General features: G+C 46.4%; 1 protein-coding gene across 2 annotated transcripts; it reads right to left on the bottom strand.

Moving 5' to 3' along the window:
* Positions 1–2,556: 2,556 nt before the first annotated feature.
* LOC310685136 (neurophysin 2-like) lies at positions 2,557–6,961 on the bottom strand. 2 transcript variants are annotated; one of them, XM_083456747.1, is made up of 3 exons: positions 6,657–6,961; positions 3,893–4,094; positions 2,557–2,645 (listed from the first exon to the last, which is right to left on the bottom strand). In XM_083456747.1, the coding sequence occupies exons 1-3, from the start codon at positions 6,819–6,821 to the stop codon at positions 2,608–2,610; spliced, it is 405 nt and encodes a 134-aa protein (XP_083312873.1). In that variant the 5' UTR covers positions 6,822–6,961; the 3' UTR covers positions 2,557–2,607. The 2 variants fall into 2 exon arrangements, 1 of the variants encoding a protein (XP_083312873.1); XR_014515091.1 differs by lacking the exons at positions 2,557–2,645; positions 6,657–6,961 and adding an exon at positions 5,123–5,219 and having other exon boundaries at positions 3,916–4,094.
* Positions 6,962–12,543: the final 5,582 nt, after the last annotated feature.

Here is a 12,543-nt window from a genome sequence, read left to right as displayed (position 1 = left end):
GGGCTTGAAGAAGAAAACCAACTTAAGGGAAAGCAGAGCTGGTGGAATGGTGTTAAAAAAGACAAGCTGGCCTTCAGATTGGACCACACACTCTGCTTTTCAGACCTGCTCTTCATCCAGATTAATCGGCCATTCGGACAGAGTAGTCAGCTGCAAAAGAAGGCAGGGCTTTGCACCTTAATATTTAGTACTATTAAAGATGCAGGAGTCTTGCCATTGTCCTATAGAGGTGAAACTCGGAAAATTAGAATATCGTGGAAAAGTTCATTTATTTCAGCAATTCAACTTAAAAGGTGAAACTAATATATGAGACATGCAAAGTGAGATATGTCAAGCCTTTATTTGTTATAATTGTGATGATCATGGCGTACAGCTGATGAAAACCCCAAATTAACAATCTCATCAGCTGGTGTTGGTCTTCATTAAGACCACTGTGCTTCATTAAGTCCAGGGTCAACACAGCCGTCTACCAGGAGATTTTGGAGCACTTCATGGTTCCTTCCACAGACGAGCCTTAAAGGGATGCTGACTTCATTTTCCAGCAGGACTTTGTCACCTGCCCACACTGCCAAAAGTACCAATACCTGGTTCAGTGCCCATGGGATTACTGTGCTTGATTGGCCAGCAACCTCGCCTGACCTGAACCCCATAGAGAATCTATGGGGCAGTGCCAAGAGACAGATGAGAGACATGAGACCGAGCAATGCAGAAGAGCTGAAGGCTGCTATTGAAGCTTCCTGGTCTTCCATAACACCTCAGCAGTGCCACAGGCTGATGGCATCCATGCCACGCCACATTGAGGCAGTAATTGATGCAAAAGGGCCCAAACCAAGTACTGAGTACATATGCCTGCTTCTACTTCTCAGAGGTCCAATATCGCTCTATTTGCAATCCTTGTTTTGTTGATTTCATTTAATATTCTAATTTTCCGAGAATGTTAATTTGGGGTTTTCATTAGCTGTACGCCATGATCATCACAATTATAACAAATAAAGGCTTGACATATCTCGCTTTGCATGTCATGAGTCTATCTCATATATTAGTTTCACCTTTTAAGTTGAATTGCTGAAATAAATGAACTTTTCCACGATATTCTAATTTTCCCAGTTTCACCTGTACTTAAGATCAATGAGAAATAACTAGTGCCCTTGTTCTGTTAGTGCAAGGATTTATGTGCATGACAGAAATACCGCCCCCCTTTCTCCACCTCTGCCCACCCCTCACTTACCCCTGGAGGGTTGGAGGAAGCCCAGAACAGATTTAACAGAGCATGGGATACAAAACCAGAGGTGCCACGGTCTCAAATTGCGCTTCATTTGGAGATCTCGTTTTGATAGGGGCAAAAGCTCAGACCCTCCAAGTGCCCCTATTTTCCAGGGACAGTCCTGGATTTATAGAAGCCGTCCTGGGTTCTGATTTGATCCCAGAATGTCCCACTTTTCCTTAGGACGTCCCTGTTTTCATCAGAGAAATGTGGGAGGGTATGGAGTTATGCGACCCCCCGAGCCAAGGAGATAAGTAACTCTACAACCTTTAGAAGGCATCTGACGGCAGCCCTGGAAGATTTTTTAAATTGTTTAATGTTTTATTATGTTTTTATATACGTTGAAAGCCACCCAGAGTGGGCAGGGTATAAATAATAACATTTATTATTATTATTATTATTATTATTATTAACGCCCCTATTTTCGTTGGGGAAATGTTGGAGGGTGTGAAATCTGTCCACGATTCAGTCTCTGTTCCTCCTCCCCAAAGACCTGCAATACAATCACTGCACTTCAGAGTTGCTGTATTAATAGGTGAATTTGGTAAAGGGACCCCTGACCATTAGGTCCAGTCGTGACCGACTCTGGGGTTGCGGCACTCATCTCGCTTTACTGGCCGAAGAGCCGGCGTACAGCTTCCGGGTCATGTGGTGAAATATACTCAGAGTCTAGAGTGGATTTCATGCTCTTTATTCAGCTCATAGTGGTGAGGAGGAAAGAAAGTTCCACTAAAATATTTGCTTTATATACATTATTTAGACAATGGGCTGCACATGATTGGCTGTTTCTGGGATTCTCCTGTAGGCCAATCAGGTTGTGGATTCACTTCCGCCTAGAGCTGGATTGGGTGGCTCCTCCAGACCAATCATGCTGCTGCATTGTTCTAGGACCAATCAGACTGCTGCATTTTGGGTTTTTTAATATAATAATATAATAACTTTTAATTACTGGCTTTCTCTCATCATGGTTTTCTTTCTTCCCTCTACAGCAAAATAATTGCACTCTATTATTCTAACCAACTAAAGCAGGCTAAATGCACTACCAGTGTGGATTTGTGTCCAGAACATAGCTGCAATAAAACACCAGCGTTAAGGGGCCCAAAGTATCCCCACCATGTATTTGAAAATATCAAGCGTTTCCCTGCATATATGACACAGGACAAAACATGCAACGCAATGCAATAAAAGTCTTTTATTATTTGCTGTGTGTTTACATTTCCGTCTCCAAATTTTTATTTTTTCTTTACGCTATTTAGGATATTCTGTGGATTCTTCTTTTTCTGAAGGCATTTTGAAATACAAGTTGGAGAACCGGTGTTTTGGAGGCTGCCTCCCCGCAGACTTCAGGGACTCACGCATTCCTCATCTTCGGTGCAGCTCTCTGTGGAAGAAAGGAGTAAAACAAATATATGACATTTTCTGTGCTTTAATCTTCTGGCAAGCCTTTTGGGCTGGTCACAAAGTCTCCCCTGGTATTCTTGCAGTGAAGCTGGTAAACTGTGGCCTAGAGGATGTGAACTGTTAGGTGGATTTGTAGCTGTTTGACTAACTGAGGCCCAAAAGGACTCCCCCGTGGTTCCTCGCAATCCTGGGAGAAAAGAACAAGTGGGGTGCTGCAGGGTTCTGTCCTGGGCCCCTTGTTGTTCTGCGTGACTTGGGCGAAGGCATAGAGGGGGATGATCATCAAATTTGCAGATGACACCAAACTGGGAGGGGTAGCTAAGACCTCAGAGAATCAGGACTGAAGATGAGCTTCACAGATTGGAGAACTGGGCCCAAACTTTTTTTAGAAATGAATTTCCATAGGGACAAATGTTTGACATGTAGGCAGGAATAACCAGGTGCACAAATATAGGATGGGTGACACCCGGCTTGACTGCAGAACATGTGAAAAGGATCTTGGGGTCTTAGTAGAGACCACAAGCTTAACAGGAGAGAACACTGTGATGCAGCAGCAAAAAAAGTGAATGCTAATCTAAGCTGCATCAACAGAAGTCTAGTATCCAGGTCAAAGGAAGTAACAATACCATTCTATTTTGCCTTGCTCAGACCCAACCTGGATCATGTGTCCAACTCTGGTCACCACAGTTTAAGAAAGATATTGACAAGCTGGAATGTGTTCAGAAGAGGGCGAACAGGGTGACCAAGGGTCTGGAACCCAAGCCTGATGAGGAATGGTTGAAGGAGTGTTGGGTATGTTTAGCCTGGGGGAGAGAAGACGGAGAGGTGATATGAGCCGTCTTCAAATATCTGAAGGGCTGTCCCATGGAAGACGGAGCAAGATTCTTTTCTGCTGCTCCAGGACCCAAAGCAATAGATTCAAATACAAGACAGGAGAGTCTGACTACACATTAGGAAGAACGTTCTGCTGCTGAACCTCATGAGCGCAAGAGCTGCTTGGCAGTGGAAGTTTTTAATGGTAAGTTGGATGGTTATCTGTCTTGTATGATCTAGTTGAGATTCCTGCATTGCAGGGGCTGTACTAAATGACCCGTGGTCATGAATTGTAGCAGTTAATGTGTCTTTGCCTTGGTTTTCCACTTGACTTTTCTGACTCACATTCCCCCTCTTCCTCTCTCCAGCAGCCCCTCTTGCTGAGCTTCATCTCTCGCACACGGATACCCTTACCGGTATTGCAGCATGTGCCCGGCAATGCACATCTCCCGTATTCACCGCACCACTTCCAGCCGGACGTGCAGGGGTCAGGCAGGTCATTTTCCTCCAGGCAGCGCGGGGTTTCCGGGGTGTCAATGAGGCAGCCAAATTCTTCTCCGCAGCAGATGTTGGGGCCAAAGCAGCGTCCTTTCATTTCAGGACCACAGGTGATGCACTGAGAAAGAGAGACAGACCGAGAGAGAATGGGTGGTGCTGAGTTCGAGTTTGGCTACGGCAACGTGACTACAGGTATGCTGAACTAGATGGCTGTTTGGTCTGATCCAGCAGGGCTCACCAAAATCCATCCAGACCAGCGTTCCCTGTCCCACAGCAACAAGCCGGGTGCTGCCAGGTACCCCACAAGCAGGGGGATCCCCGTCCCTGCCTTGGCTATCGGTATTCAGAGGTATAGTGCCTCTGAAGCTGGAGGTTTCATCCAACCATGCTGGCTAACACAGACCTGTCCCCCAGGATGGATTTCTCTAATTCCCCTTTCAAAACCATTTGAGGCTACAGTTCTAAGCATATTGTCCTAGGTCTAGACACCATGGGTGACCTCCCACTTAACGTTACTCAGGGTAGACACACTGAATTTAATGCACATTATCATGATTATGACAACGTTTATATCCTACCTTTTCTTGAAGGAGTTCCAGGTGGTCACATTGCTCTCCCTCTCCCCATTTCATACAGGCATTGTATTAGTTAATCATTTTATCTTTCATATTTCTCACCACATCTACCAGGCAGAGTGATGTGCCTCTCTCTGAATCTGTTTTCTATTTAGCAAAGTTCAGAAATGGACTTTCTTTTTACTCCAATCACACCAGGAATCTTCATTTGAACCGAGTGCCAATGTGAACGTTTGGCTCAACAAGCTGATCACAACCAATTGATATGTATTTCTTTAACCAATTTTATATCCCGCTTGATTGTAATGAAGCCTTTAAGCAATTTGCAAAAAGTATTAAAATCATCTAAATAAAAGAAAAGTGTTTTAAGTAGATGCTGAAGCTTAAAGTCAGGGGCGGGGTACATGCGGCTCTCTAGCTGGTGTTGCAATGCAGCTCACATCAGACCCCCAGAGAACATGGCCAAATGCCCCAGAGGATACTGGGAGTTGTAGTCCAACAACATCGGGAGGACCTCAGCATCCCCACCCTTGCTTTGTGCGATCAAGGTTGCAATCCTGTACTTACTTACCTGGTTGCAAGTCCTCCTGAACTCAATAAGGCTTACTTTTGAGTCGCTATGTCTAGGATTGCAGTGCACTCACATTTAATTATTGAGGCATTAATTGCATGCGCATCACTGAAGAGGCTTTTGCAAAGGAATGGTCTTGCAGGAAGGCAGAGTACAGTGGTGCCCCGCAAGATGAATGCCTCGCAAGACGGAAAACCCGCTAGACGAAAGGGTTTTCCGTTTTAGAGGTGCTTCGCAAAACGAATTTGCTATGGGCTTGCTTCGCAAGACGAAAATGTCTTGCGATTCCTGGTGTCCCCCCCCCCTTTTTCCCAAGCCCCTAAGCCGCTTAACAGCTGTTCGCTAAGCCGCTTAACAGCTGATCTAAGCCGCTTATCAGCTTATCTAAGTCGCTAATAGCCTTTTAGCAGCTAATCCGCTAATCGCTTAAGCCTTTAATAGCCGCTAATAGCCGCTAAACCGCTAATAGCGCTAATCCGCTAATGGGCTTGCTTGCAAGACGAAAAAAACCGCAAGACGAAGAGACTCGCGGAACGGATTCTTTTCGTCTTGCGAGGCGCCACTGTACTCGCTATGCAGCTTGGAAAAAGAGCATCAAAAGGGAGTAAATGCTTCAGTACGAGTGCTGGTATGAAAAATGCTTATAAATTTAATCTGCAACATTTCTGGTGCATGAGCTGTGCACAGAGCATGACCTCATTGCTTCCCTCGAGGGAGGGTTTCACAATGTCCAGCTCACAGATAAATGAAGAGACTGACACATGTCTAACCTATGGGTTAGTAGTAAGCTGTGGGCCAAATCTGAACCCCAAGCAACCACACTTGGCTCTGCTAGCCCTGCAAGCTTCTCTAGGGAACAGAAGTACAGAGAAGAGCAGAACTTAACACGGGCAACAGAAATGGGCCGGCATGGAAGGTTGAAAGCTGTGCTTCGAGATCCCTGCACCGTTACTAATAGAGGCTTTGCCTCTTTCTGAGATTGTGGCAGAATAAATGTAGGTGCATCATCTTCTTGACAATCTAAGACACAAATTACAGTCTTTTCTAAGATGCTTACTGTCTTATCTCCCTCTCATATAGACGTATACATCTACGGCAGCACACAACCCGTGTGTTCAGGACACCTCTAAAGCACCTAAATAATCTTGGGAATTGTAGTTTGTTAAGGGTCCTGGGAATTGTAGCTCTGTGAGGGGTAGACTGCCATTCCCAGGATTTGGGGCGGGTGCGCTTTAAATGTCATTTAAAGGTATGGTTGTCTCTTGCAGCCTTGAGGGAGCATTCCTTCACTCCTTTGCTACAGTAGTTGCAGCACCTCTCTCTCTTCCATCAGGAGCAGTGCTCCATCCCTGTAGAGCAGAAACAGGTCTGAGAGGCAGAGCAAAGCAGAAAAGGGATTAGGGACACAAAGACACCTTTGGAACAATTCCCCCATAACCAGCAAAGGAGCAGAAAAGCAGTCTCTTTCGGAGACAGGCACATCAATTGAGATTTGCAGGTGCATCAACTGAGATCCTCTCTCTCTCTCTCCTACCGGTCTGTATTCTTCGAGTTCTATGAAGTCTCTCTTTCCTCGCCAAGGCCAATTCTGGATGTCTGAGACTGATCTCTTTGCTCCCCGAAGGCAGTTCTTGTTGTAGCAAGCCGAAGACAAGGTGAGTAGGCAAAGGACATAGACTAGAAGAGAGGTCTCAGGCATCCTGGTGGGCTTGCAAATCTTGCTCACAGGCTGTCTTCCTCTCCTGGCTTCTGCCTCCTGTATCTGCCTCCTTCCTGGACCACCTGGCTCTTTATACCCTTCGTAGCTCCCCTTTGCATCGACGCAACACTTCTATCATCATGACCTCGATGGAGGCCCCGCCCCTCTCACTCTGGCCCCGCCCCTCAACTCCCTCCCTCCCTTTGCGTCCTCCTCCTCTGCCACGATTGCAGCCACCACGAAACAGCCATACTTCCGGAAGCTCAGGAATCAAGAAGACAAGAAATTTTAAAAAGAATGGGAAATGTTTATAATGTAGATACAAAATCATTGTAAACAGGTCAAAACATTAGCGGGATTTTAAATACAATTGTTGGGTCTTCATTCCGGTTGGTGGAGATGGGACTGATTCTTCCTCATTTTCAGCCACCTTAGCTTCTGTGTGCAACGTTACTCCTGGGGATGAGTAACTTGCCTTGCAGAAGGAGGAAAGTCTGGAACGGGGATGTGTTGGCGATCTGAGGTGAGATACCCAGGTAGCGGAAGTTGCCCCCAGTTCCGCTCACCCCACAGAGGCAGCCTACGGTCCCAAACGTTTACTGGGGCAGAAGACAAGGCTTCAGTAAAACAGTTCCAGATGTTGATACATATAGCTTTTGCAGATATATACATACAAGTATCTCTGCTGCTCCAGCAGTTGAAGACGTAACACAGACTCCAAATCAATACTTCCGAACAGACTCCCTCACTTCACAAGCCTGACCCCAACACGCAGCACAAGACCCCGGACACAATGAGCTGATGTGCCAGAATCACTTATATGGATGGCATGAGGCTGTTGCCATAGCAACTGGCTTGGCTGACCATGCGCCTGTTGGCTTATCTCATTCTTGGGGTGATTTAGACTCATGAAGGAAATTAAACCCAACAAAACAGACCACCTCTGCTCTTTATTCCTGCTGGCATGTAACAGGGAAAGTGCTTTTGAAAATGAATAACAGTGGCACCTTGTTTCTCAAACGCCTTGGTACTCAAACAACTTGGAACCCAAACACTGCAAACCCGGAAGTAAGTGTTCCGGTTTGTGAATCTTTTTCGGAAGCCAAACATGCTCCGTTTTGATGGTTATGCTTCCAATTTGAGTGCCACACTTCCGTTTTGACTGTTACGCTGATGTCTCTTTTTGCCATTTATTTTGCGTTTCTTTTTTGTTTTGCTTTTGTGACTGTGTGGAACCCAGTTTAGCTACTTATTGATTGATTGTGTGACTGCAGTACATTGTTTATTGCTTTCATTTTATGGATCAATTGTCTCGTTGTTTTAGGGGTTCTTTTTAAAAGTGTCCAGAATGAATTAATCCATTTTGCATTACTTTCTATGGGAAAGCACACTGTCTGGAACGGACTTCCGGAACGGATTAAGTTTGAGAACAAAGGTAGCACTGTATCGGTATCAACAAGCAGGCAGTCATGTAAGAATAAGCCCTGCAGCTAAGTTGGTGCTAAATGTCTGGCTCTGCTTTCCTTTGGACCACATCAGCAAGGCTGAGAGGGGGTCTTGTCATCTGGGCAGGGTCATTATCCACCCTGCCCAGGTTTGCACCCCAAGGAGGTCATTTCAGTGCTGCTAAGGTAGAGGCACACTCCATTGTCTCGCAAGACAGACAGATGCCAACCACTAAAATTTAATAGGTACAGAATCTCCTTCCTTGCTTCGTAGAGCAATTGCTTATCCATATCAGATTTGTATGGTTCCACACAGCAGAACCAGTACAATTTAATAGGTACAGAATCTCCTTCCTTGCTGCATATAGCAATTGCTTGTCTGCATCAGATTTGTATGGTTCCACAGAGCAGAAAAGAGGAGGTGTACCTCACAGTGGAACATACCCGTGTCTGGATATCCCCATAGGCAGTGGCGTAGTGTGGGTTGTCAGCACCCGGGGCAAGGCAAGTAATTTGCGCCCCTGCCAGGTGGGGGCAGAGAACTGCGAGCGCGCCCCCCAGATGTTGCGCCCGGTGCGGCCGGCCCCCCTGCACCCCCCATGCTACACCATTGCCCATAGGCCCTCCCTGCCACACACAAAGAAGAGAGATGTCTGACAACTGACCCCCTTGAGATATCCAGTGCCTAGCGCCCCAGTTGCAAGGTAGTGGCAGAGGTTGCTTCTTCTCAGATTGCATTGAGAATCTCTGACGCCCAGTTAATGATGATGAAGGGTCTTTTAGGGGATTCCCCGCATCGCTGGTCGGCAAAAGAGAGGAGGAGGCATCAGAGGATCTCATCAGGGGTGAGGGGGTACCTGAGGAGGGGGTGGATGTCAGGGAACTGCCATCAGTGCCGGAGGGAGAGAGCAGAAGCCAGATGCATTATAGAGAGCCTCCAGGGATCGGGAGAAGTAGCTCCTCTTCCGGGGAAGAGGATAAACGCAGGTCCAGTGGAGAGGAGGCACAGACGTCGGAAATGGCAAGGAAGTCCCTGGACTCCTTGCCTGGGAGAAGCGAGGAGGGAAGGGGCCCTCCAGTGCCCACGCCCTCTCTGCACAGAAGGCATTCACGCAGAGAGGGATGGCGCAGACTGGGCATGAAGGAGCTTCTTTGTTGGAGGAAGTTCAAGAAACGTTCACTCACGGATTCTGCCAGCGATTGAGTCAGCCGCGGGCGAATGGTGCTCCGGACAGATAAAGTTTACTTTCGCAGCCAGCCAGGGAGATATTTGCCTGCTTGCTCACGAGCAACCCCTTGGAACCATAACACCAAGGTACCACTGTATCGATATCAACAAGCAGGCAGTCATGTAAGAATAAGCCCTGCAACTAAGTTGGTGCTAAATGTCTTGCTCTGCTTTCCTTTGGACCACATCAGCAAGGCTGAGAGGGGGTCTTGTCATCTGGGCAGGGTCATTATCCAGCCTGCCCAGGTTTGCACCCCAGGGCGGTCATTTCAGTGCAATTGCTTATCCATATCAGATTTGTATGGTTCCACAGAGCAGAACCAGTAAAATTTAATAGGTACAGAATCTCCTTCCTTGCTGCATATAGTAATTGCTTGTCCGTATCAGATTTGTATGGTTCCACAGAGCAGAACCAGTAGAATTTAATAGGTACAGAATCTCCTTCCTTGCTGCATATAGCAATTGCTTGTTCGTATCAGATTTGTATGGTTCCACAGAGCAGAAAAGAGGAGGTGTACCTCACAGCGGAACATACGGGTGCCTGGATATCCCCATAGGCAGTGGCGTAGCGTGGGTTGTCAGCACCCGGGGCAAGGCACGTAATTTGCGCCCCTGCCAGGTAGGGGCAGAGAGCTGCGAGTGCGAGCACGCCCCCCCCCCCCAGGTGTTGCGCCCAGTGCGGCCGGCCACCCCTGCACCCTCCACGCTATGCCACTGCCCATAGGCCCTCCCTGCCACGCACAAAGAAGAGAGATGTCTGACAACTGACCCCCTTGAGATATCCAGTGCCTATCTCCCCAGTTGCAAGGTAGTTGCAGAGGATGCTTCTTCTCAGATGCCCAACCCCACCCCACCCCTGCAGCGTGGTCGCCCAAAGAAGACATTTCCCAGACCTGACACCAGCAGGGAATGACCCTAGGAACCTGGCATTAATATGCAATTTTGTGCTGACTTCCGGTTGGTCTCCCGGTATGGCAGCCGGGAGCTGTTTCGGCTGAAAGAACCCCAGTGCTTTGAAGAAGGGGGAGACCACTAGAGCATTGTGGTTCCCCAAAAAAACCTCTCAGAGGGCCCATGGCTGCCCGGGCAGATTAGCATGGCAGATTCTGTGGAACGCCCCCCCACCAGATGTCAAGAAAATAAACAACTATCTGACTTTTAGAAGACACCTGAAGGCAGCCTTGTTAGGGAAGTTTTTAATGTTTGATGTATCTATTGTCAGTATTTTCACTGCCAACTATTGCAAAGGGTCACATGATCCAATGTTTACGTTTCTTACCACTGTATGTATATGGGCGGAAGTCAAATCTACAACTTTTGCTCTTTGTTCTCTCTCCAGACAGGGAGGATGTGTGAGAAGACGCTCTCACAGCACGCCATTATTCTTTCGGTTTGTTTGTTTTCTTTGCTGTAAGTAAAATCCTTAATGCTACATTTCCTGCACAATCTTGTTTTTGCTGACTCTGCTAATGTGTGCACATATCTTTCGGATGTGTGTCGCTGCTGTGTATGGTACTCAGAGAACAAGGGGAGCGTCCTGTGTTCTGTTATCGGTTATCGGTCCAGAATTGTGTGATTTATGGTGACATGATGGAAAGTGGGTCAAGTCCAGCTGCTAATGAGGCATGTCTGTCTGTTTTGCTGCTAGTTCGCTGATTAGCCCAAAAGAGAAGCGCCTTGCCAATCATAAATCTCTGCTGCTGTGGGCTGCATTTGCTGGCTGAAGATAATGTTAGAAATGGCTGCAATGTAGGGTGGAAACGAGGCTTTCACATTTCCTCACCTAGATGCGACGAACTACTGTAACTGATGTTCATTCTAATGTTGTAAATGATGAGCAATGTTGCAATATGACTGTGGGTAAAAATGTGAAAGTGCATGATAATTGTGTACATGACTACCATCGCAAGCTAGCTCATTTGCATTATCAGGCCATTGCTAAAATGCTGGGTTTGGTTGAGGGCATGTCCTTGAAGAATTGCAAGTACCACATGAAATGCATTTCTTGTGCTGAAAACAAGGTCAAAATGGCTCCCAAGGGAAGAATGTCCAGGAGGGAGGCTTCATTGCCTTATCAGTTCTTTCATGCCAACCTTGTGGGATCTCTACTCCCTCTAGAGGTAATTCATGGTATTTTTTGGTCTTAATTGACCAATTTTCCAGGTATGTTTATGTCTACATGCTAGAACATAAAAGTGGTGCTTTTTCTAGGTTTAAAAAATTCTGTGCATGGTTGAAAAATGTTCATGATACCCAGGTGAAATGTTTGTTCACAGATAAAGGTGGAGAGCTTTGTTCAGCTGAATTTGAGCAATATCTGGCTGAACTTGGCATTGAGCATCAAGTTGTTTGTCCCAGGTCCCCATGGCAAAATGGTCTCTGTGAGAGAGTAAATCAAACACCCCAACAGGGGATGAAGATTTTGCTTCATGATACCAACTCGCCAGACCGTTTTTGGGAAGAAGCTTTAAACTGTTTTGTTTATTGCTACAATCGCAGGTTCTCATCAGACATAGGCTGCACTCCTTATGAAAAGTTGTTCCAGAAAAAGCCTATCATCAAACACCTCAGAATTTTTTGTTCAGATGTCTGGGTTCATACACCTCAGGACAACATGTTGAGCAAACAAGGTTTGCATGGCATATTTCTTGGTTATGAGAAAGGTGTTTATCGTGTGTTAATGTCTGATACCAAAACAATAAGGTTGACTAGGAGTATTGAATGCAATGCAAAATGGGACACTGTAGGGATTTTTCAGTGTCACGCTGCTTCTGATGATACAGGTCATGCATCTGATGTTGATGGTGAAGGTTATGGTGATGATGATGGTGCTGCTGCAGAGTCTGGTAGTGATACAGACACAGCCGATTACAAAAGCACCAAAACATCTCTCAGATCATCTGATGAGTCTGATACTGAATCAGAGGTACCCCTTTTCACTACAGGATAGTTTTCTCTAAAGAAGGAAAGACCTGATCCTGAGGATTTACGTATCATACACAGGAGCGAAAGAGCAACTAAAGCTAAACCTCCTAAAAGGTATGCTGAT

The sequence above is a fragment of the Podarcis tiliguerta genome (assembly GCF_965153285.1).
Source record: "Podarcis tiliguerta genome assembly, chromosome: 9".
NCBI lineage: Eukaryota > Metazoa > Chordata > Lepidosauria > Squamata > Lacertidae > Podarcis > Podarcis tiliguerta.
This window is presented reverse-complemented; position numbering and strand designations above follow the sequence as displayed.